Here is a 26,171-nt window from a genome sequence, read left to right as displayed (position 1 = left end):
TGGTTATATGGATTGGCAACAGTTCTATCAGTTCCTTTTGAATATGACAATTTTATATTTATATAAAATATATATATAATAAGTGACTGTCTGTTGCTTGCATATTTTCAGTGCTAAGGTATATTGTGGATGTTTGCCTTGGCGTTGCAATGCGGTTGCTGAGGTCTTCAGGGTGCTTGCTATAGACCTTTATCAGGGTAGCGCCATACTTATGAAAGAGGCTCTGAGGGAAAGGAGCCTAGAGTGTTCAATGGATTGTAGTAGCTGATGAAAAAATTTCAGTAGACAAACACTCTAAAAATAAGTTTCCCCTCACAACCTTGTTTTCATCCATGTTAAATTCAATATGACGCCTAACCTAACTAAGGTCCATAGGGGTGTTTGTCAATCAACTCCCTTGTTCACCTTGTTCAGACATTTCTAGTGAACTGCACTGGAAGCCATGTGATCTGAGGTATAATGAATGTCTGTAGCACTAACAGGATGAGTTTTGGGGAGTTTGTTCAAATACCAAAACCCTCTGAGCAAAAAGAAATACTCAATCTTTCAGCACTACTCTTTTTTTTTTCTTCTTCTTCAAAGAAACTGAGATAAATTGGTATAGTCACACTGAAACTCAGCATGTGAACGAAAGCGCCACAGCCCTGTGGCATCTGTGCTTTTTAGCAGTGAGAACGCCTGTGTTTAGTCATTTTTAAAAATGCAGGCTACACAGGTACACAGGACACATATCTGGGACATTGCTCGCTTAAAGGAGAAAACTGTCATGACTAAAAGCTCACTGCCATCAAATCGCACGCCCTTTGACGTCTGTGTACCGCAGCATTCAGGACAGTGTCGGATCTGTTTTGGTGAAAAGTGCACTCGCTCCTGCGGCGAACAACCGCTAGTTGAGTATGATGTTAAAGGACTCGATTAGTCAAAATACTTGGATGCATTTCAACAGTCGCTGCACACCTCTTTACATTCATCTTATTAGCAAGGAAAAGTCTGCCATCTTCTGGCTGAGAGTTTTCAAAATGCATGTACGCTTTGGTCCCAAAACATACTTGGACAAACATAAAAATATATGAATGTCATTGCATTGCAATGATATTTATACACTTTTAAATATGACCTAAATGTCCAAATACAGCTTGGGGTTAAAATGACTGACCAGCCACATTAAAGGGGTGGTTGAATATGATTTCACTTTTCAAACTCTAGTTAGTGTGTAATGTTGCTGTTTGAGCATAAACAACATCTGCAAAATTACAACGCTCAAAGTTCAAAGCAAAGGGAGATATTTGCTTTAAAAAAAAAAGAAGCTTTTTAAGGACTACAACAAATGGCTGGGAAGGACTAACCTGGGTTAGTGACATCATGAACCCTAAAATTTACATAAACCCGCCCACGGAACGCGATTTATAGATTATCAAGACAGAATATGCTAATCAATGACTAGAAGATATATCTTTATGTAACTACACATAAGCTACCTTAATTCATCAACTAACCATTCGGAAATGTTGTCTACATGTTGTCACTTCTTGAGTCTCTCCATCTTTCTGACTTCGGTTTGAACATAAAAGGCTAAAAGTTTTTGAGATTTTCAGTGCATGTCTGTGTCAGGTAAAAGGACACAAGCCGTTGTAGCTCCGCCCTCTGTACTGGGAGCTGCAGCTCATTTGCATTTAAAGAGACGGTGCGTTTTTGCTCACCCTCAAAAAGGGACAACTTTAACATGTTATATAAAAATATCTGTGGGGTATTTTGAGCTAAATCTTCACATACACACTCTGGGGACATCAAAGACTTATTTTTGTAAAAAGGACATTATACCACCCCTTGAAACAAGCTAAACAACATTCCTGTCTGAAGTGTCTTTAGCACATTTCAGATCTCATCAAATCTCTTTAGCACGACCCTGTGTTTAATCTTTGAATACACACTAATGTGTTGTTCACCAAGCTACTCAAGTAAATAACATGATTCACACTCTTTGAGATTTTCAATGCCTGTAGCAAAGTACTCTATAACCTCTTAATGCATGAACCATGTCACATCAGAAAGATAACCAGAAATAATATATTTAATTGGAAATAATCTTTAGAAATATTCTTCCTGTGGTTGTTAAACCTATTGAGACAAACACTTCAGTCATCGATAAGAACAAACTTTAATACAACTGGTATTTTCTCATCACAGTCACTGTACAGCGTTTATATGTATAATTAATGTGTATACAGTATGTGTGTGTGTGTGTGTGTGTGTGTGTTAATTTACTGTATATGTATCTAAATTATATATATATATATATATATATATATATATATATATATGCATGAGCTCAGTTCTGGTTTTCTATGACAGTCTCTGGCAGAAGGCTGAGTTTTAACTGCTCTTGTCCAGATATTCAAGATTAGGGGCATCTAGACGCTGCTCCATGTCCTTGTTCTTGGCGAACTCTTTGAGCATCTCCATCACCTCGCCCTGGTACACATCAGGTGTCGGCTGAGCCTCTGACGGGAGGAAGACACGTGTGCAAACTTATTTCAGTCCTTTATACATGCTCCTGGTCTTATTGTGCACAATACACCACTACTGTTACTCCACAGAAAAATATTCAATGAATGAAATCAAAGTCAATTTCATGCCTGAGCAGAGCTCTACACCACTAAACATCTGTTTTATTTGTGTTCATACCTGTAGCCCAGTAGTAGATGTCCCAGTCATTGCTGGGTTCATTGATGAGTCTGTCATACTGCTTTAGCTGTGATTCACTCATTGTATTCAGGTACCGCTTTGCAAAAAGGCTGGTAAAAAAAAAAAAAAAAGTAGTTAGAGTAGCTTTCCCTTGATTTTGAATAATATGAAACAGTGTTATTTTAGTATCACAGAGATACTATTATTATATTTTTATTAATATTTTGAATACATTTTTTTCATATGTTCTGTTTTACTTAAATTTGTAAAGTTTAAGTCATTTTATTGTGTTTTTGTCATTTATATTAATTTGTTTTATGTCTATATAGTTTTTCATACATTTTTTATTTCAGTTTTAGGTATTTTAGTGCATCAAATTATAATTTATATATAATTTTTTGTAGTAATTACATAAACAATGGCAAATTTTTTTTTAATATATTTTATTTTACTTCAAAATAGTTCACCCAAAATGTTTAAATTGTTTATATATATAGTTGTTTATATGTCTATGTGGTGTTTTTAATATGCTTTAAGACAAATGTGCAAATTCATAAGTCAACACCTTTGCTGAGTATTTTGAGTGGTGTAGGGTGTAGAGTTACATTCAAGCTATTTTAAGGCACAAAGACATTTTTTCACAGGAAAAAAAACTTTTCAATATGTAATTTTGGTGATCAAAGATGAGTTTTAAGGGATAAAATGATTGACTACAGGGGGACTTTAACCTACTAACCTCAGAAGGATACAGTTCTCCAGCATGCCTCGCTTGCGGCTCTCATACAGGAGTCTTTTCTTCTTGATCTCCAGGGACTCTCCTGTCCTCTCCTCCCACGGTGGCAGTGGGATCTCGATGAGGGTTGGTTCTGGGGCGTCACCTCGGTAACTCCGAGAAATCACTGTGCCAACAGCTGGACGCAGTGAAGCTCGGCAAACCGAACTAACAACCTGGGAATAGATCAAAATCAAACAATGTTAAAAATCTCCTCTGGCCTTCACTCTAATCAACATAGACTATTTTATATGTCTGTGTAGGTTTTATCACACATAATCAAAATAAATCATCATTCCATGTGTGCATTATATTAAATATGCAATTATGAATGACATTTAATAATGTCAAATAATTATCCTGAAAAAAGGTTTTGGCATCATTATAGTGTTTTGTCTCAAGACATATTACATCATATTCTATTATATCATATATTTTTGTAAAAAAATTAATAAAATAAATTTCTAAAAAATAAAATCTATGACATTATATTTGCCAAAAGAGGACATCTTCCATACACCAGGACTTTATACAGTAACATGTATGATCTAGTGTTATTTTAATATCATCGATTTTTATCATTTTGATTTAATTCTATTTTTAGTTAAAGGATTATATATATACACAGTCACACTAAACCTTTAAAGGATATGAAAACTAAAATGATAAAAATACAAACCATATATCAGCCAATATACATATATATATATATATATATATATATATATATATATATATATATATATATATATATATATATACACTACCGGTCAAAAGTTTTAGATCGGTATAGATTTTTTATGTTTTTAAAAGAAGTCTCTTCTGCTCACCAAGGCTGCATTTATTTGATTAAAAAACAATAATAAAAAAAAAAAACAGTATTATTGTGAAATATTTTGACAATTTAAAATGACTGTTTTCTATTTTAATATATTTTAAAATATAATATTTTCTAACATTATAAATGTCTTTACTGTAACTTTTGATCAGTTTAACTCATTCTTGATGAATAAAAGTATTGATTTATTTTATTTATTTCCCCAAAAAATAAAATTAAAATTCTTACTGACCCCAAACTTTTGAAGGGTAGTGTTTAATGTTACAAAAGCTTTCCATTTCAGCTTTCCATTTCAGATAAATGCTGTTCTTTTGAACTGTTTTCAACATTGATAATAATCATGTTTCTTGAGCATCAAATCATCATATTAGAATGATTTCTGAAGGATCATGTGACACTGAAGACTGGAGTAATGATGCTGAAAATTCAGCTTTGATCACAGGAATAAATTACACTTAACTATATATTCACATAGAAAACAACTGTTTTAAATTGTAATAATATTTTACAATATTACTGTTTTTGTTTGTATTTTTAATCAAATAAATGCAGCCTTGGTGAGCAGAAGATACTTCTTTTAAACACATTAAAAATCTTACCGATCTAAAACTTTTGACCGGTAGTGTGTGTGTGTGTGTGTGTGTATGTGTGTGTATATATATATATATATATATATACATACATACACTAACGTTTATTTTTTTCTAGATTTTTTTGTATGGTTTTATTGTTTTAAATCAATACAGTGAGCAAAATGAATTACTGTATCTCAAGAGCTGAAGAATCTGTTGCATTGTTTAGGAAACTGTATTATAACAAAAGATTGAAATTAGTCTTGTGTGTGAATTCAGGGGTTAACGTTAGTTTAATACCGATGAAGATGTTAATATCCTCATCTGTCCTTGCTCTGACATACAAAACAAAACCGACAGGATAAATATCCAACTTTCCAAACCCCTGCTATAATTTTAATTTTATATATTAGTTGGATGATATTAATTTGTGATGGGCTCAGAAAGATGTTCTTGTTATGCCACTTCAGAATCGTGAGGTCAAATTAGATCTTTAAAACCAGTCGCCACATATGAATGCAAAGCAAATAAACTTACCTTTCTTGCAATAGCTGCTGAAAACATGTTATCGAGAAGTATCTTCAGTAATGTATGACTGATCAAGTGCTTGCTTGGCTGACAATGTTATATTTTGAAGGAGAGTTTATGCAACTGTTTCACGACATAAGAGCAGGAAACGTAGTGGAGCGGGCGCCATGTTGGTAAGGTCAATATCAGTTTTCTATCACAATATCATTTGAATGTTGCTTTGAATAGTTCTTTGTTTTCTATGCCGTGTAGACATGACAAGTGTGTATTTCAATCTTGAGTTTGTCCTTGACCACTGGGCGGACACGTGTAAATTTAAAAGGTAAATCCTAATAAATAAATAAAAGCAATTGTTTGTTTCCTAGGGACTGTATTTCAGTGAACACTTGTGAAAGCGGATGGAAGTTTTCAGCTTTATATAATTCTTTTAAAGGGACAGTGTTACTAATTATGAACGGTATGTATGTTCATTTCTTTTACTTTTATTAAACCTAAAATAAGCACAAAATCTGAATCCGAATGTCTAATCAAAAATAAATAAAGTTATTAAAGTTAACACAGCACTTAAATACATCATTGGATTTGTTTTAATCTTCAAATGTTTTCAGCATCAATTTTGACAGCAGTGTTATTTTAGAATTATCTAAAAATTATTAGCTTTTAATATTATTAATTAGCTTTTATTTTTATATTGTTTTTGTACATTTAAAAGAAATGCGTCGCTTTACTAGTTACTTGAAAAAGTAATCTAATTACATAACTCTCATTACTTTTAATCCTCAACCCAAACACTGGTTCTTCTAACACTTGACCGATGTGTCATTGCAAAGTTGTGAACCAAAGCTTTGAAAAAAAACCTTCTCGTCTTGTGTAACAGAAAAAAATTAGTTTTTTTTTTGTACAAACAAACATGTACAGTAACTCAAATATCAAGATTCAACCTACGATTGGAAAAGCTTCCCTTTTTAGATTCCCTCATTACTTTAATAACACTAGTTAAACACAGGTTCAGTTTGAAATGTAATGAACTGTACAACAGATATATTTCAATCTTTATTTAACAAAATGCTAACAAACAAAATGCTAATAAACAAAATGCAGATAAACATTCCACATAATAAGTTTCTTCAGATTCTAATGAACCAGCCGTGTTTGTGTTGAAGCCCACGCCTGTATATCTTCCATTAGGATCAAGTCTTTGAAAATACAAGAGGCCGAGTGGGATTTTCATCTTCATTTGCACAGAAAGCTCCTCATTTCTCCAGCGGTGCATAATTCAACAACTTCTCGATAAGATCCACGTGGGCCAGAAGCATCCGGCGACAGCAGTATCTCTTCAAACCCAGAGCATCAAGAGCATCACTGTGAAAATGAGCAAAGAGTGAGATTCAGTTTACCGGAAGATATGCAGAGAAATCAAACACTGATGGACATTTCATGAACTCACCCCTCTGTGTACTCCGCTTGAAGAAGACCTAAATACGCCTCCCATTTGTTCCCAACGATTTTCCCACAAGTGAAGCAGCGAACAGGGATGATCATGGTGAAGGATCCTGTTTCTGCCACATAAGAAAAACAGCTTTGAGCTTGTCATTGTGCCAATTATGACATAAGTCAAAATATGACACAAGTCATTTTCATGAGACAAAAAGTCGAACTTATGACTTGAATCATAACTATAATACATAAGTTGAAATTCTGACATGCTGACAAATCTTACTTAAAAAAACATAATTTTGACTTTTTAAATCTCAAAATTGTACATTTTAACCTCACAAATAGTCATTTTAATAACCTCATAATTATATTTAACAATTATAATTTAATGTCATAATTATATTTTTGTAACATATACTATACACACACACACACATCTCTTTCTCTCGATTGAATTACGCAGAAAAATATACAATACTGCCAAACATGTATCACAGTAATGCATGCTGAGATATAAACGTGGTGTATTGCTAATACAAGCATTTAATAAGCGCAGTAAGCTTACAGACCTAGCTACTAGTAACTCGAAGAAAAAATATATAATATCGTTAGCCTCATAGCATAATTGCCTAAGTCATTTTTTGGCCAAATTGTGATATCTGCCTAACTTTGCTGTCCTACCACTGCTGCATCATCCTGCCTTTCTGCCAAAAACATTGAAATATTACTTACTAGGCAATTATGCTATGAAGCTAACGATATCGAGGTTCAGCGCGATGTAATTTCCTTACTTACAAACCCACGACTAAACTTGAACGATTAGTTTATTTTATTATTATTCAAGAATGAAAAAAAAAAAAAATGAAATATTACCAAAACAATCTCACAGGCTACACGCGTTTCTCTTGTGCCGCTTAAAACAAACGCATTTCAAATGCGTAATTTCCGCATTGCGTTTGTCAAATACACACGGGTGGAAACAAGGTTATGAGAAGAAGCGTTCCGCGCCCTTCTGAAGCGAGTGAGCAACATGAGAAAATTCGGTCAAACTTCTTCTTCTTCTTCTTCTTCTTCCTCTTCTTAGTGTTGCACTACTATAGAAGTTGGTTTAAAAACAATATTGTGCTAGTTAGACAACTTTTAAATTCAAACGATAATTTGTTAACTTATATCTCAGCAAGTACATTTTGTAAGAGCTTATGAAAGTGATACTTCTGAGGAAATATATGTTAAAGACAGTACGTTTATAGGAAATACTGATATCCTTACTGTTGCATATATTTAACAAAACAGATTAAAGAAAATTTCACCTCATAAGACCTGTACTTGTAAAAAAAAAAAAAAGGACAAGGCATCTCCTGCCTTGTTCATTCACACCACTTTCCAGTATATCCTTTATTCCTGACCCTGTTAATCCAACTTTTTCTGTTTCTTCCATCGTGTTTTTCATCTGTCCATCATACAGCCTGTAAATCTAAGCACATGCACCTGACAATAATCACACAAAAAAACAGTTGAGTGCTTCCCTGTAATGTATAGTGAACTATTCAAATTACTGTGAGCTATTCTTAATCTAGTCATAACTCTTTCTTCTTTTCCATTCCCTCCTCTATTCTTCACAGCACCAACTTTATTTTGAATGTTAAATACTGTAAATGTCTCTTTAGTCTCCCTGTCCCACTGCTGTTGCCATTGTCTAATGGTTTCATAATTATGCTCTTTCCTTCTGACTTTGACAACTTAACATTTACTTAAATGTGTTTTTTGGTCAAACTCCAAAAATCAGTGTAAATTAAAGACACCACATCTCTGAAATAACACAAATGAAAGTATGAGAATTGTGTAGTTCCCAAAAATGTAAACAAATTAAAACCCTTATATAATAAAAGACCCTCAAATGTGATGCAACCTTCAACGGACACTTTAAAATAAATAAGGTGTTATTATTAGTTGTTGTAGTAGAAGTAGTAGTTGTGTTTTACTGATAAAAACTATGGTTGTCAATTCAGTAAATATTATCTTAGCTTGAAAAACATTTTTTTTTGTAGGATTGCAGCAAAACCACAGTTAGCAAAATTATCCATCAAGTCACTTGATATTCTTTTTCCTTTGATTATTGATTCTTAACTCTGTAAGCTTTTTTTTGTATCACACCAGACCTTTGTATATGTTTTTGATGTTTTCTTTTCTTTTTTTCAAGTGGTAGAAACATGCCTACATTAGCATATTTAATAATTCCCTGTTAAAAGTCACTGCTACATTTAGTAAAAGGAAAAATAGCAAAGAAATCAGTCGCAAGTATGAGAAAATAGGCTTTAAGCAAGCATTGAATTCAGCCTTCAAAAACGAACAAAAATAACTAACGGAAAAAAACACACTGAGTCTGGGAAATAGTTCATTGTCCTTTAATAAGGCCATCAAGTCACAAGGGAGCCATCTTATTTTATTTCACACGAGGAACAGCAGAAAGGCAGCGGGCGAGGGTGTGTGTAAAATACATATGGCAGGAGGGAAGGGACACATTAGAGGGATAGATAAACTTCAACAAATAAAATCATAATCATTCATCACCACCACCATCAAGACAACCACCATGTTGCCACATCATCATCAACATCATTACCATCAGTATCACAACTAATAAATGGTCTTCTTTCTTTTAAAATACAGAGTTCTATTGGAATTATTGCATTATATACGCACTTTAAAGAAAATTTTCTGTAACAGTATGTCATGTGACGTGTAAGTGTATATTGTTCGTGTCTGCATGCATTTAGGGATTGTTTCTGTTGTGTAGAGCGCTCATCATAGTGTAACTGTGAAATTGAAGCTGTTGGACAAAAGCCGTCATAATCTACGTTGCATCTATATTGCATCACACATCTATTTCCATTGGCCAGCTTCAGAAAATCGTCAACATCGTTCAAACAAACGAAAAAAATACGATTTTGAAATGGCACTATGCAATCCACAGGCAAGGCTACTGAATTATTGAATGACTTATTTTTGGTTCGGGGATGATGACAGGTATAAGTTACACATACAAATTGAACACAGATCATTTTAAACTAATAATATTACAACTGCAATTTTCTTTACATTTCTACACCATCTCTCAACAATACAGTCCTAACTGCAATAGATGTCAGAGCCATGTACTTGTACATATGGATTTGCATTAGTAGGCTATTTGAATATGAAACCATTTGCTTTTTATAAATAGCCTTTAATTTCCATAAACTCCAGAAAACTTCTGTATTGTTAACCTTGAAGCATGCACTTTAATATTGTCTATATCTTACAATTGGCAGTTATGGGTTTTGGAAAAAATGTTTGGATAATTGTAGCCTATTCACGTCCGCATTATGGCATGGACGATGATGTAATTTGACCATTGAACCAGCAGGCAGAATTGACTAGTTGAGGATGTAGATATGCAACTGTGTTGAATGCTATGTTAAAAAGTGTTTGGCCTAAATGCATCTCTAGCTTGCTTTAGCTGGCGGGAACAAACTCTGAAATTAAAGCACAGCTTAAAATTAAGACACCTAGTGACTCAACACCCCCCTTATATAAACTTTAATAGTCTGTGTGAACTAATCAACGCCCGCCATTTAACAACCAATCACAGGTCTCGGGTCAGTTTTTCTTGGCTAATACGATTACGCCCACCAATACAGCTCCAAGGGCGATGACAGCTCCTCCAATCAGGAAAGGCTTCAAACTTTCTAAGGTTTCACAGCAACTTCCCGTGGACTCCGTCGCCCCCTGTTGGTTGGTGTCTCCATCTTCCGCGGGCTTCTCGGGTTCCGCGGGTTCAGCAGAGACGGGGTCTGGCTTTGGCGGTGGGGCTGCCTCCTTCTTCTCTGCTTTGGAGGCAGACTTCGGCGCTCCTTTAGCTTTTGCTTCCATGTGGGAGTGGGATCAAGGGATCAAGGGGTCAAGGAATCCGGCAGGTGTTCTTAGGCTTTCTTTTAGGAATACAATTATAAAGAAGAGGGTGAGATTTAGGTTTGAAATTTATACATGTAGGCCTACACTATAAAAAGTTTGGGTTCGGTACGATTTTTTACAAATATTTTTGAAAGAAGTCTCTTATGTTCACCAAGTCTGGATTTGATTAAAAATACAGTAAAAACAGTTTTATTGTGAAATATTATTACAATTTAAAATAACTGTTTTCTATGTGAATATTTTCTAAAATGTCATTTATTCCTGTGATGGCAACGCTGAATTTTCAGCTTCAGTACTCCAGGCTTCAGTTTAACATGATCCTTCAGAAATCATTCTAATATGCTGATTTACTGCTCAAGAAACATTTCTTATTATCAATGTTGAAATCAGTTGTGCTGCTTAATATTTTTGTGGAAATTGTGACACTTTTTTTCAGGATTCTCTAATCTCTAATGAGTAGAAAGTTAAAAAAAAATAGCATGTGTGTGAAATAGTAATCTTTTGTATCATTATAATTGTCTTTACTGTCACTTTTGATCAATTTAACGCATTCTTGCTAAATAAAGTATTAATTTCTTTAGAAATAATCTTACTGACCCCAAACTTTTAAATGGTAGTGCACTGTAAGTAAAAATGCAGAGAAGTTAAAGCTGCAGTCCGTAGTTTTTCCTCTTTGTCGCCATCTCTGATTGAAATCTGCAATTGCAGTATTCGCGGAATTATCAACCTTACGTGGGTTGTGCCTCGGCACGGCACAGCGCGGATGAATCCAGTGTTTTGAGGAGAATGTGTGGCTGTCAGTCACCGCGCCGGTGTGGATCCTGGCATTCGGAATCACAGATTCTACTTATTGGAAGTATGACCAACATAAGAATTTTCACCAGAAAATGTCGTCTGAACAAGTAACATCTATCTATCTTATCATATCATGTCAAACCGTGCAAATTATACTTTGTTCTCAAATTGTTAATGTTAACAACATCAGCATTGCGTGACTACATTTAACGCCCTTCTGATATTTATCCTTGTTTAAGCATGGGCCGGTTGCAGTCTCTTTTTTTCTGTAGCCACTCCGAAGTCCGAACTCTATTGTATTTTACAACGGGTGAATCTCCAGTTGTCACTGGTGATTGTCATTTGAACCTTTCTGGATCCGCCATCAAATTGATAAGTTTAATTATATCAAGTGCTGTGAGAAAAGGCTATAAATTTCCACCTCCAACATCCTCACACGCAACATAGCCTACTAGTCGAGACATCTTCTTTATGTGTACAGATGTGATGTAATGACGCAAAGACATGCTCGAATCTCCCGCGGAAAACCACCAGTACCACTGGAATTAAAAACATTATTACAAGCTTACAGTTCTGAATCGAGCTAAGGCAAGCAGATAGTTTTGAACACTGGTTGGTTATGTACTTGCTCAAAAATTTATTTGGGATAATTTTTAACCCCAAAAAATTACGGACTGCAGCTTTAAAGGAATAGTCACAAAAAAAAAAAAGCCACATGCTGGAAAAATTCTAAAGAATAATTTCACAATAGCTCATGGTGATGCACCAAAAAGCACCATAAAAATACCATAAAGGTCTTGTGTACTATATTTAAACTGGCCTGTCATCTTTATTAATGACACATGTGAGAACCAAAAGTAATTTGACACCAACGATTTCTCGAGACCAAACGTCTCACATGTCGATACACCATTTTTTTATTATTTTTTCTCATCTGTAAATGAAATTTAAGAGCTTTGGTGGTGAGGAAGATGATAACTGTTCCTAACACAAATATAATAAATATAATCATATTGACTGCTTTTATAATTAGTTTTCATTTATTTATTTATTGGACTGAACTGTCCTTAAATAAATAAATAAAAACTGCTGAAGAGTCTTTTTTTTCTTTTTAAAGACCCCGCATGGGTTTGGAATATAAATAATAGTAAATAATAACGAGAGAATTGTCATATTTTGGATTAACCATTCATTTTATTTTTGTCGCCCAAACAGAATTACATCACATGAAACATTTGAATCTTTGACCTTGATATGGCAATGACATTATATGCAGTGGCCTACTGACTGAGTCTGTCACATGCTTGTATTAGACAGCCAAAGGGCAGCATCCATTAGTCGTTGCTTCCTTAAAAAGCATGTGTGTCTTTAGTGTATAAAAGCTCTTTTTATAGTATCCGAGACAAAAGTGACAAGTAACTCTTAACATCAGTCAAGCATCATCATTGCACCCACCAAACATAATGAACAATGTTTCTGAGGCATTAAACATCAGAATGACATTTAGTTCATCTGCAACATGCAGAATTATCCCTGTGAATCTGCATGAGTCATACAAGGGGGGGGGGGGGGGGGGGAGCAATGTACATTAAAAATAAATGAACGCTAAAAAGAGGTCTGAAACTGACTAAGCCATGCAGAACCATGCAGATAATGCATAAAAGAAGGACTGAAAAATGGGTTTATCGAGCTGATGGATGTGATTTCTGTAGTGATGCAGTTATGATGGCTGCACAGGCCAAGGCAGCGAGAGACATTCTCTCCCAGTTTTGATGGATGTACAACTCAGAAACATCATGATGGATGGAGCTTACCTTCTTTATGTTGCCTCGTAATCCTTGCTCACCTCTTCTTCTTTTCAAAGAAGGGTAGAGAGACGGAGGATGAGAGACCAAGAGATACGCTCTGCAAGAAGGCCTGAGTCCGTCCTCAAGGAGAAATAGAATCAAAGGAAATGGAGTGATGGAGGACACAGCAGCAAGAGGAGGAGGAGGAGGAGGAGAGGCACTGGGATGTACCACTCCATCTGTGAAAACAGGGGGGGGCGTAGTGCAGCCAGTGTGTGTGTGCTTTCGTACGGCTTGAATTGGTATAATGGTTCTTGCATTGAAGTTTTATTTTATTTTATTTTATTAACGCCATATAGGTGCTCCAGTCTGACGCAAAACCAGACAGTTATTAATCCTGGGGCAATCATTCCCTTATAACAACAGATGGTGCCTTTTTGGGGAGTGCTGGAACAGGTTTCTCCAAACCTTCATCTCACTTGCATTGTAATGCCAGTCAAGAAGCATTACGTCAAATTCCAACACACCTCAAAGACTGTTTGGTATGGACCTGTTTATATAATTGAAGAGCAAAATCATATCATTATATATGTGTGTGTATTATATATTTCTAATTTCTAATGTATTTAATATTATAAACAGTATCTCTATCTATCTATCTATCTATCTATCTATCTATCTATCTATCTATCTATCTATCTATCTATCTATCTATCTATCTATCTATCTATCTATCTATCTATCTATCGCCTAGCAATGCAATGTTTTATTGATTAATTGATTTGTCCTTTTCTTTTGGCACACCCTGCTGATTACAAAGGCTTCAGAAATTCAGGAAATGACGTCGTTCCAGTTCCACGCCCGGCATACTATTTCGGAGTCTCCTCTCCTCTGTATTCACCAAGCCCGTCCCAGCACAGTGTGCCAGTGGTTCCTAAGCAGCGGAAAATTGCAGCGTCGTACGTCAGTAGCGCAGCGCCTCTTACGACAACCAATGGATGACGTGAGATACGCCAGGAGCGCAAGTGGAAAACGGGATGCGGCTTCAACAAGCGCAACTGGAATTGAGAATTGCAACGACGGTGCTTATATGGAAAAAAGATCGTAGGGAAGATATACACAGCAATCAATCTGACTGGGACCTGCTGCGGACAGTGCGGGTCTGGAATTACCGCACGATTTTACTACGCGGAGAGGGAATGTCACGAGCACGCCTGGGGAATAAATGTTAGATTCGCGTGTAACGTTACGTTAATATTTTTTGCGGAATATGGAGCGGCTTCTGACGCGACGCGCGCTTGGAAAGGCGTGAAAATATCAGTGACGTTACGGCGGAGTGTCAATGAAACCAAGGCGATCGATATCATATAAAATCCGTTTATGGACCGCCGAAGCAACCCGAATTTAACACATCTCTACTCCTTCATGTGCATGTGAATGCAGACGGGACGCCGCATTTACCGGACTGTTGCTGTTCTGAGACCTGTGGCTGGTTCAGAACCGTGAGCTGGCTCGGTTCTGCGGTTCTGTGTGCGTGTATTTGCGGAGGATGGGAGATTTAAGAGAGTCCATGCAGAAGAAGGTCTCGGGAAGACGCGTTCATACATCAGGTGAGTTTTTGTACTGGCGACCCTTATGAAAATTTACCATGGTAACCGCAGTTTCCGCCTGAATACCATAGTTACTACAGTTAGTGCGCTAACGAAAAAACACAAAGGTTTTTTTTGTGTGGAAATTGTTCATTTATTGCGATTTTTTTTTTAAGTACCTCTGAGTACATTCAATACCATCGTATTGCAATGTGTCTGTGAGTTTTATATGTATACGATAACCACAGGTTCCCACAGAAAACCATTGGTTTTACTGTTATTGCACGAACGAAAAAGTACCATGTTTTGCACATATAGCATGGTATTCTTTGAAGTACTTTGAGTATGTGAATATGGTAATCATTCTGTTTGATATTTCTCTTACAAAAAGTGATATGTTTTACCATTTGATTGCATTGTACTGCCACTGCCACTTGGTTTTGAGTCATATAAGAGTAGCCTACATGGTATTACCATTTTTTTTATGCGTGTACCACGGTACTAACATGGTATTCTTGGAAGTACATTGTCATTGAAGCATTAAATAGTGAATGAATATGGTAACCGCCTATGTAACTTTTAACATAGTTTTACCACCAGTGCAGTTGTTGCACAAAATGTACCATAGTATTCCCAAGGTTATTTGAACGTGGTACATAGGTTGTTACAAGGTTTTCTATGAATATTGATGAATTATTTTAATATAAATATATATTGATGTTTGTAACTATGGTATTTTGACAGGACCTATGGCATATTACATTTGTGTCATTTTAAGGTCATACCTTTTACAACCTGTATGAATAACGGTGCGTTTTTGCATTGCTGCAGGCATGTGAGCACACCCATCATTTCTGGTTCATGCCCAAGCGCCTACAGTATACTGTGGTGTAGAGTAGGCTATGTTACTTCATTTCATTTCTGGTGTATGTCATACCTATCATTATGAAACTTGTTAAGGATATCTGAGCTTCTTTTATATATATGACAGCAGTAATGCAGATCTTATCTACAACACACACACACATAGTGTGAAAGCACAGGATAGTTCAGAACCAGAGGCTTTTAATTCTTAATGTAGAGGTTGTGGTTGTATATTCAAGGCTGGATGGAGCCCATCAGTGGTTTGAAGAAGCCAGCAAATGCAAGAGGAAATTGCTGTTAATTACAAAGTGCAGCTTTTTGTATGTGGACAAAGATCATTTTATTGAACAGTTATCGACGGATATGGGATCCTTAGTGGCCGATGTCATAGTGTGCAGAGTGGCTGATGACCATTAATGAGAAATAAGTTGCAAATAAGAACTTAAAATATTTAAAAACTGACAATGAACACTATCCCCATTGATAACAACTGTTGGAGAAACTATGCAGAATGATTAATCTGCCGGGCTGATATATGGTTATATCACTTATGTATGCTGCTAATGTGCATTTAAAGCAAACAGGTAATCAAATTTGACTTTACATTTTTAACACACGTTCTTGGTCGTATTGTGCATGATTCTCAATTGTGCATTTGAAAAATGTGTTTTCTTCGAAAACTTTCATTCAGGTGTTTCATTTCATTCAAACATTCCATTCTGAAATGAAACACCCACTTTATACAATTATGCTAATACCCGATGGATAAAATCAAATCTGGCCATATTGTTGTTTTGTTTGTTTGTTTGTTTTTGTTTCACTCAGACATAAATCACATTATGCAAGAAAATGGGTTACTAAAATTGTTTCATGTACAAAAAAACCCAAGGCTTCATTTCACCTGGAGGTCTGCTAGACTGCATGAGATTGTTCAAATATGTTTGTTTTGAATCAGCTAATCTTCACATGGGCTGCACGCTTAATTGTATTATAATTAGGATTGCGATCTCTGTTTGACGCAATCACTTAATTGTAATCATCTGCGATTTCGCTGATTTATCCTTGTTTTTGTTTTTTTTCCACTTGACATTTGCATGGTCTTGCCTTGGTAACAAACCTCACAAGCATTTATGCTTGGGGTTGCCAGATATTAAGAGTTAAAATCCCCTAATCAGAGCTTTTCTCCTAAATGGATATATTTTCTGCCCATTAAAGGGATAGTTAGCCGAAAAAATGAAAATTTGCTGTTAATTTACTCACTCTCAGGCCATGTGGTAAAATAAACTCTGAGTATTAGTTGACATTCTCTTGATTGTGTTTACGTGAAAGTGCAATAATCTTATGAAATGCATAAACAGATTTCTCCACAAGAACAATTGTGATTATTAATAATCACAATTAGAATTTTTGAGCAAATAATCATGACTAACAGTTTAACCATTATTGTAAAAACCCTATTTTTCGTCATCCTCCTTGACTAACAAGCAAAACAAATACTATTTTCCAGTCAGATGCTGAACGTCTTGTGTGATATGTTGAGGTGTGATATGTTCGGGGTCTTGGAATCGCCCGGAGGCTTCACTTGGCCTTTTAAAGCAGTGTCTAATGGAGTCTAATATAATACTCAACATTGGACTTGTGACTGTCTAGTCCAGCCTCTCACAGCATAGACAATCATGCAAATCAAAGGATGTCCTTTGTGGGATAATGTTCATGTAGAGTAATTGTTATTTCTTACTTTGCTCACAGTGATGCAATAGATAGTTGAGAAATGATTGCAAGACTGCAGAACACTTCCTATCTGGTGTGTCCTGTACAGTGATTTGCAGAAATAGTGATCGAGGCAATACAGTGCCTTAAAGGGGACATATCATGCCAAATGCACTTTTTTAGACCTTAAATGCATTTTGTTGTATATTTGGAGTGTTTAGAAGTACAGAAAATATGAAATTATTCTCTTCAGGTGCTTCGTTGATATCTTTATATTCTGTTTTGGTCATATTTTTCAACCTGTTCCGATTTTTCTGTTATCTATGACGTTTTTTGAACTATTACGTCACAGTATTTGCAGCGGAACTGCCAAATAAGGACATTGACTTCCGGCCCAACACTTCGAGCAATCCGCCATTTTTATTTCTCGCTGCAATTTTGTAGTCCAAGCTAAAGGATGCAGAAGTTACGAGAGGGTAAGTTAAAATGTTCGGTTGTTGGATGTAGTAACCCACACGCTTCATTACACCGTTTAATGTAGATTAACTGCCGCGCTTGTTACAGGACGCATGTTTAACTGAAAGAACGAGCAGAGAGAGAGACCTGGTCGCGCGCGCGCTCACTCTCTCTCTTCAGAGCCAGGTGAAAGTGTAAACAAGACATCACCGTCTCCAAACTAGACGCTGTCTTGCTCTCTCTCCCTCGCACATATTAATCAAAATAAATCGACACGGTGGTAAAAGGTCGGAAGACCAAAGTTTCATGTGTAAATACAGTAACACACCATTGCAATACATCCATATGAAGACGTTGTTCTACAGGTTCGTCGTCTTCATTTTCATCTCGCTCCTGCTCCGACTCTGCCTCGAACATGTAAGGCTGGCTGGACAAGTCTTCCGTTGTTGACATTTTGTTAATAACGTGTGAATAAAAAGTTTCTGTGCCGCTAGATAATCGTATCTCTGCTATCAAACTACAAAAATGGCCGAACGGGGTGGAGTTGAACCGAGTGTGGGCGGGGCATGAAGTGTCTCAATTGTATTTAAAGAGACCGCACCAAAACGAGTTGCTCTCAGACGCACATCAGAAAAGGGGTAGAAAAGGGGCCTGTGGAGCTATAATAATGAGGAATTCAGACCCAAGCATTGCAGTTCCGCTTTATATAGACTACAAATGTATGATTTATATGTAAAAAGGAACAATTTAAAAGCATGATATGTCTCCTTTAATGCATTTGTTTTCTTTTGTTTACCGATATCTGTAGATCGAGAGTGTTCAGGTGCTTGTTGTGAGGGCCAAATGAGCTCACAATGAGCTATATAGTGTAATTATTAGACAGTCAACTAGTGTGGAGAAGGGTTGTAAATTGTCCAAATTATGTTTTTATTTAAATCTAGTGGTTTGCACATGTTTCTGTGATGGTTTAGGGGTAGGGGTTGATTTATGCATTAGAAAATATCAACCTGATATAAAATCAACGGAAGTCACCGTGATATAGGCTATATAATATATATCAGTGTATACATTTATAATGCATTGCTAAATGAGCGAGAGCAACTAAATGTACATAATTAAATAATAAAAAATATTAAATTGTTAAAAACTATTTATCTTTAAATTCATTAAACTCGAATAGAATGAATTTATGCGTAAAAACATTGAAAAAAATAGATTGAGTGCAACCATTTACATGCGAATGGTTTATGAACAATTCATACATTTGTTTTGCTTAAGTTTCATGAATGAGATCCAATGTCAGTGTTTGATCTTAAGTTTAACTATTTAAAACCTTTTCCAAATTTGCATTAATGTATTTTTGCCTTTACACTTTGCAGTCAAAAAGATTTGTTTTCTGATAAAACATTGATAGCACAGAATAAGATGTAGGCCTACATGATCCAGTCTCTGCTGCAGAGATGCAGGCGAATGTTCTCCAAAATCCAGCTCTCTGCAACAACAACGGGCACATTGTCCTCTCAACATCCTGCAATCTGTCACAAAAAAAGAAAGAACATCAAGAGATTGTATGTGGCCTGGAGAAATATAGCGGCTGTATTGTTTAAAATTGCATTAGTTTCTGTAATACATTATTGAGCAATGCATAGATCTTCAGGGCGCTCATGATAAAGCTCAGATAACTTTAATCACAGATATTCCTTTTCTTAGTTTATGGCACTGCGAAAAATGTGCCTTTTAAAATTTGCAGATGATAAAGATCTATCTGAACAAAAGCAATAGGTTTATTAAAATGATTGATTGCATCCTAATATATTCCTTTCAGTGGTTGACTGACCAATATGGGTCCTTTTAATGTGGGTCATTCTTTGAATAATAACAGGTTTAATAATCAGTCTGTTTCACCACATGGTTCCCGTTCAGGCAAATCTGTGTTTTATGTTAAACTAATTCACTCTGGGAGTTAATCATCACCTCACATTGATTATAATGGGCTCAGATTATTTCGGATTCCCATCAGCGCCGCTTCTATCTCTGGTCAGGCTTTTCGGTCAATGTCTTGAGTTATTAAGTGATTCGTGTATGAATCAGTGCATTGATTGACGTTTTCTTTGGTGCTATCGTCATCATGCATGTGTGAAAGTGCGTTCATGATTGATACAGCTTCTAATAAAAGTAGCAAAAAAAATTCTTGTGCAATGAGCAGAACAAGAGACCATGCATCTTTGCATTCTATCTGCACATATTTTTTAATTTTTTGTAATTTTTTGTTTATATACACGTGTCAGATAGACATCTCCGATCATTGTGTTGCATCTTGCTGTTTTTCTTATCTTGCATAATGAGTGTCATTTTTATGACACTGTATTGAAGATTAATTTGTGCCACCTGCATTTCTGCAAGTTTATGCAGCATAATGTTACCAAAAAATGGGCCCAGAAGCAATTGCTACTTTAATTAATTAGTATGTCCATTTAGAATAAATATTGGGTACAGTTCAATTTTGTGTCCATCATTTGCTATCATAAAATGTTATGTAATTTATTCTGTTATATGCTATATACAAATCATCTCCTTGTGAACTGCCACCAGACAACAACAAAAAAGAAGGAAAATATTTTCTCTTCACTTCAGGCTGCTTTAATTTATGACTCATTGGTATGAGGTGTTATGGATGTACAATCTCATAATATTAATAAGGCCACTGAATGAGGCATGTACTTCTACAAGCATTTTACAAGCTATTATTTTGCCATTCGGACGTTTTCAAGTGTGCCTCAAGTACTTTTCAGGGCCTCTGTAAGTGGGCGTCCTGACATCCCACCAATACCTCACTAGCATTTTATTAGGACTGCATGACATTGAAGTCATCTGAAACATCATCTTTCTTACAACAGGATGGTTGTTTGAAATGTGTCATCTGGCTGAACAAACCAGTCATGAGATTTTCTAATCATAAGTGAAGTTAAACCACAGCACAGCAGTAGATTGATGACGGCACGTTAGCTCATGGCTGAGGCAAATATTTTTTGAGGCGTAGCAGTCTGAAGGTAACTAACAAGCCACAAGACTTGTTCTTTTGTTTCAAAGTTACTCGCAGTGGCCGCCCACTTTTTGTTGCTTTGCTTCTAGATCTATGTTTCCTGTTTATTTTTTCTCCATAGCAATTTCTAACCCAAGCTAGCTCAGAGATAAATCATAATGTTACAACCTTTCATTTGAAGCACAGGTATTCAAGCTTGATCATGTTTGAAAACCAGAAGAAAGACAAAGGTACAACAAACACATGAGTAAAGGTGATGATACACGGGGCAACTTTTTTGAGCAATGTTGACGTCAACGGGCAACCAGGTGAGCAACAGGGCCCACGACCGATCTAAAGAATCCAGATAGGATGTTGCCTATTCTGGAAAGTGCCCAAGCAACATTGCTCAAAAAAAGTTGCCCTGTGTGTCATCACCTTAGGTATGTGCACTTAAATGAGGTAATAATCCCATGAAGCAATGAATGACGTAGGATTGAAACTAAAACGACACTACAATGTGTTAGATATTCCTACTACTAATACTGTACTATACTATACTATGCTTTTACTTATAAACATTGATAAGCATTAAAAAAACAATATATATAGGCTATACAATATATAACAACTATATTTTGTCTTGTTACATGTTTAAAAAATCTATTAGTAACTTATAATAGTTAATAAAAACATTTTTTTTAAATGTGTATATAGCCTATATTATTTTATTATTAAATGTGTTATTAATAAATCTTATATATTAAGATTGTTTAATTATAGAAAATACTTTTTATTTAATTTTATAGCTTTTGATTTAAATGGTTAAATTAATGTTTAAAGATTACATTTTTAATCATGTATCATTTTAACATCTTTTTTGGTGTAGTTACAGCCTATACAAGAGTGTGTGTGTGTGTATATATATATATATATATATATATATATATATATATATATATATATATATATATATATATACCCCTTATTTTTTTTATTTTTTTTGTTATCTATGTATTAATACATCTGTGTATCATTGCTTACCAACCTCAACAAAGATCATATTAGGTCTGTCTTGAAAGATTTATACATTTTTGTTAAAAATCAGTTTCTCTATGCATAATGCAGATGTTTGGAGATGTTTATCACGCCCCATTTGCTGCACCCCCAAATTGAGATGATGTGCTGGTTGTCCCAAGTTTAAGTATTTTTAAATTGATGTGACGTGCTTATGTCAGGAGACATTGGAAGAAAAAAACCCAGCCAAAGACGTTTGCAGGGTAGCGCAGACAGAACGCGTCCCGTGTGAATGTCTCCAGAGCGCACAGAGGCAAACGTTCAGTCAAGTACAGTGTTGATACAAGGATCCGGCATGAACACAGCTGACTGTATCCTGCTCTGTGCTGTCTTTCTATTCTCCCTGCTACGCGCTCAACACTTTTTTTCCCCTGTCATGCCCTATTTATTTTTCAACACGCTGCTTTCCACCCCTACTCATTCCCCGGCATGCCAATACATAATCCCTCTTTTCCATTATGAAGTCAACACTTAATTTGATGCATTTCAAGGCCAAACACTAAACGTGTTTCCACTTTAAAACCATTTTCCCTTACTGTTACCTTCAAATCATCAATTGTGTCTTTTATTTTTTGCCCAGCGTTTGAATAATTGACCAGATTCGACCACATGTAAATTTTTTCACTGCATGCCTCTTAGTTCTAATAGTGTTTTGCATGCGGTCTTTCTCATTATAAATCACATGGACTTTCATTTACATCACTAACACAGTGGTTTTGTTCTTCATAAGTAATCAAATGTAAAATAGCACTGCATAGTCTTCATTGTATAAATGAGAGATTCTGATTAAGGTTATAAAAGTTGTTCAGGCAAGAGCAGTGAGTGATTTTTCTTTGTCTTTTGTTGTTTGATTAACATTAAGGTCACAGACGGCAGCAGGGTTATTAGGCTGCTGTCACTTTAAAGGGATAGTTCGCCCAAAAATGAAGATTCTTTCATCATTCATTCTTTCACCGAACAGTTGATGGACCCCATTGACTTCCATAGTATTTTTTTTTCCTACTATAGAAGTCAATGGGGACCAGCAACTGTTTGGTTACCGACTTTTTTCAAAATATCATCTTTTGTGTTCAGCAGAAAAAAGAAATTCATACAGGTTTGAAACAACTTGAGGGTAAATGATGACAGTATTTTCATTTTTGGGCGAACTATCCCTTTAAGACCTGCACGGATCCAATATACTGTTAACATATGTGTTTTCTTTCTCAACTGTTTATGTTCACTTAAGACATAACTGATATGTGTATGAGGATACTCGCCAATACGGGCTTTTTCAAGTCAAGTCAAGTCAAGTCAAGTTTATTTATATAGCGCTTTTCACAATACAGATTGTATCAAAGCAGCTTCACAGTATTAAATTAAAATAATACATCAATGCTTGTTTCTAGTGGAAAACGTCCACGTTTGGTAATGCTGATCAATGCATTTCCAAGTGCATGACGATATGAAAGAGCTCAGTTCAGTATTGGTGCGGACTGTGCGTTTTAATGTGAATGCGATAAGGTTACCATTTGATTTATAGTATCGACCAGATTTAAATATCATCGGGGTTCATCCGTACTTGACTAATTTTCCTTCATTTTCATTTCTCCAGTGAAACGTCCTTGTTGTGTTTTCACCATAGCTGCAGTCCTCTTTCTCTGTCTTTTCTCCTTTTCATCTCGCTCATCCATACTCCGAGTTTAGCTTCTACCGCTCTCATCCTTTTTTTAGATTGAGGACCATGTGCTACACACACCCACTCTCCCCTGCCTCTCCTCTCATCTCTTGCTCCAGATTCTTCCTTCCCTCCTTCTCTCTCTTCCTCCTTCACTCACCCTTGCTCTCTCTTACCTTCTGTCCTTTTTCCTCCTAAATTTCACGCTAGTCCTCCTTTTCCCTGCATCCTCATCATGTTTCACTTTCACTGCCGCCCACTCGGTCCTTTCAACATCTTCCAGCTCCACCTGCAGTGTGTGTGTCCTTGTGTTTGTGGGTTCGTGTCTGCTTCGAATGAGTGTGTATGCCTGAGTAAGTGTGAACACGCTGTCTTTTTCTTTTTTCATGTTTTCTGTGCTGATTTTGGGGTGAAATCTTCCAAATGGATTTAAAATTGTAAAATGTTTTATGCTGACTGTCAAAGTCTGGCTTTGGAAAATAAAGTTTCTGCAAATTCTAAAAGACTTTCCAGCCTTGAGTGGTCATGGGCACTATAGCAACCGCATAGTCCTTGTGGTTTAAGATTTTTCTTTTTATTGCCTTTCTATTATGTAATGTCTCACTTTACACAAATTACCGATAAGAGCCATTTCTCTTTAGAAGACCCATTAAAATGGAATGATGAACAGATTGTATTGTATTTTCAATTGAAGCAAGAAATCGTGGCAAAAATGTTTTAGTGGGGCCAAACTAAGTTTAGCGACTTGGATTTGTTAGTCTCTGGCAGGTGGTATTAGGGGGAGGGACATTTAATGTTCTAGAGAGCATGTGATTGGACCAAAAGAATAAGGAGATACAGTATTAATACATCAATGCTGTATTTCGTCAAATTTTCCTGCAATAGAAAAACTGTAAATTTGAAACGCATATACACAGCTCACCAAGCTCCATTTATTTAATCAAGAATATAAAAAAAAAACAGTAATATTCTGATATATTGAAATATAACATAATAATGACATTTCATTATTCCAGTCTTTTCAGTGACACATGATCACTCAAAAGTCCACACCACAACTATAATGATCACAACACAGAGAAACAATATCCTTGGAATCACTTTCATAATGATTTTTTCCAGCTGATGAACGTTTGACATTGACAGCCAATAAGAATCCAACCTATTTTTTAAGAGCTCGAGCATTTAAAGCAGCAGATGACAGAAATGCAGCGTGTGCGCACTTTCGTAGCAGGATACAAGATCTCTGTTGCCCCATGGGTTCATTCTTACCTTCCTGAGGATGTGAGCAGGATGTTTATATGATAAGATTGAATGTCATTTTGTTTTTACTTTAGGTTAACAAGTGTTTTAGCCGTTTGTGGTGTCCTCCAGACTGGCTTCATCATATTTGTGTTTGGTTTTAGGGATGTGTCTCCATGGATAGATGGATGGTAGGAAAGAGAGAAACGGAGAGAAGCAGGTGTGAAGAGAAATGGGAAGATTGAGAACTGATAAACAGCTAACAGTGTGATATGATGGACTGTGTGTTCTTGTACAGCTGCTGTGAAAACCATTTGCAATCTGTCGCTTTATCAAGCAGGTCTGTCGGGAAGGAGAATGATTAATTAGCATCTTAAGATTACTATTTTAAAGGTAAAGTGTAATTTTTGATGTTAAAAAGTCTGCCATTCATGTTGATTTTCCAAAAGAGAGCTTTCGAATTATTGCTATGTTTGTTTAAGGGGTTTGCCATGTCAACTCCTGGCTCGACCAATAGCTCGAGTTTGAGCCGGAACTATTTGTTTAAACAAATGATTACAAAACTCATTGTTAAACCTGTTTAAAAATGATCATTATCAGTGGTCAAATTACTCTTGTAGAATAGGGTTAGGTTTGGGATTTTAACAAACTTGAATGGTCCATTAAAATGGAAGTAAATGTTGATTTCATGTTGACTTTAACCTCTACTCCACACACACCACACACAAAATAGCACAAATGTTTTGGGGAAGTATCCAGGGCGTATTCCTTTACCCCGATCCATAAAAAGAACAACAAAACACATGGCCGTCACATCCTGTTTTATCATCAGCCATCTAGTTTTGTCTCAACAACACAGTCAAACGAGGACATCATCTGTGTACTCTGAAAGTACCTGTTGATCGATTAAATGCTTTGAGTGAGATTTGTGTAAGTAGAGCAATTTTGCCACACAATGTAAGTTTGCTGGGTCAGAGCGTTGCAGTGTTTGGACTGGAATTGGTATCCATGGCAACCATCAATAGCCCTCACTCTGTTTGTTATCGTCTTGTAGTTAATGGTGATTGCTGAGGCAAGCATTACTACACTTGCTCAGAAAAGGTTTGAGATTTTTAGAAAGCCATTAAGGCAGGGTAGGCAATTTGTTTTATGAACACCTTTTGTTAAACTGGTTGAAACTCTCTTC

The 26,171-nt window shown here is 35.9% G+C and overlaps 3 protein-coding genes and 1 long non-coding RNA gene across 7 annotated transcripts in view; 1 reads left to right on the top strand and 3 right to left on the bottom strand.

The window, feature by feature from the left end:
* Nucleotides 1-2,303: 2,303 nt before the first annotated feature.
* On the bottom strand, nt 2,304-5,577 carry sdhaf2 (succinate dehydrogenase complex assembly factor 2). The gene is made up of 4 exons (XM_084109572.1): nt 5,405-5,577; nt 3,422-3,633; nt 2,686-2,795; nt 2,304-2,501 (listed from the first exon to the last, which is right to left on the bottom strand). Exons 1-4 carry the CDS (start codon nt 5,429-5,431, stop codon nt 2,374-2,376), a joined length of 477 nt encoding a protein of 158 aa, XP_083965698.1. The 5' UTR covers nt 5,432-5,577; the 3' UTR covers nt 2,304-2,373.
* An 858-nt stretch (nt 5,578-6,435) lies between these two features.
* Nucleotides 6,436-7,824, bottom strand: polr2l (RNA polymerase II, I and III subunit L). 3 transcript variants are annotated; one of them, XM_084108640.1, is made up of 3 exons: nt 7,706-7,824; nt 6,843-6,954; nt 6,436-6,757 (listed from the first exon to the last, which is right to left on the bottom strand). In XM_084108640.1, the coding sequence occupies exons 2-3, from the start codon at nt 6,935-6,937 to the stop codon at nt 6,649-6,651; spliced, it is 204 nt and encodes a 67-aa protein (XP_083964766.1). In that variant the 5' UTR covers nt 6,938-6,954; nt 7,706-7,824; the 3' UTR covers nt 6,436-6,648. The 3 variants fall into 3 exon arrangements, with proteins under 3 accessions (XP_083964766.1, XP_083964768.1, XP_083964767.1); XM_084108642.1 differs by having other exon boundaries at nt 6,843-6,948; nt 7,706-7,801; XM_084108641.1 differs by lacking the exon at nt 7,706-7,824 and adding an exon at nt 7,565-7,705.
* Nucleotides 7,825-9,221: 1,397 nt separating this feature from the next.
* LOC311080302 lies at nt 9,222-13,793 on the bottom strand. Its single transcript, XR_014605550.1, has 2 exons — nt 13,396-13,793; nt 9,222-10,803 (listed from the first exon to the last, which is right to left on the bottom strand). It is a non-coding gene; the product is annotated as an uncharacterized lncRNA (long non-coding RNA).
* A 635-nt stretch (nt 13,794-14,428) lies between these two features.
* The window catches only part of dagla (diacylglycerol lipase, alpha), a 41,543-nt gene continuing 29,800 nt past the window's right edge, over nt 14,429-26,171 (top strand). The window contains exon 1 of one of the 2 annotated variants that reach the window (XM_084108140.1): nt 14,429-14,978. The gene's annotated coding sequence lies outside the window, so the exon portion shown is untranslated. The remainder of the gene's footprint in view (nt 14,979-26,171) is intronic. The other variant, XM_084108139.1, reaches the window with a different exon arrangement.

Source organism: Abramis brama, assembly GCF_963993115.1.
Source record: "Abramis brama genome assembly, chromosome: 3".
NCBI classification, from domain to species: Eukaryota; Metazoa; Chordata; class Actinopteri; order Cypriniformes; family Leuciscidae; genus Abramis; species Abramis brama.
Note: the sequence above shows the minus strand (reverse complement) of the source record. Positions and strands in the feature narration are given on the sequence as shown.

Coding starts and splice junctions, on each gene's coding strand:
- sdhaf2 (XM_084109572.1), bottom strand. CDS start 5,431: ATGTTTTCAGCAGCTATTGCAAGAAAG. Junction 2,796..3,421: donor GAGAACTGTATCCTTCTGAG/GTTAGTAGGTTA, acceptor TTTTTTTACCAG/CCTTTTTGCAAAGCGGTACC. Junction 2,502..2,685: donor CATCTACTACTGGGCTACAG/GTATGAACACAA, acceptor TCCTCCCGTCAG/AGGCTCAGCCGACACCTGAT.
- polr2l (XM_084108640.1), bottom strand. CDS start 6,937: ATGATCATCCCTGTTCGCTGCTTCACTTGTGGGAAAATCGTTGGGAAC. Junction 6,758..6,842: donor CAAGCGGAGTACACAGAGGG/GTGAGTTCATGA, acceptor TCATTTTCACAG/TGATGCTCTTGATGCTCTGG.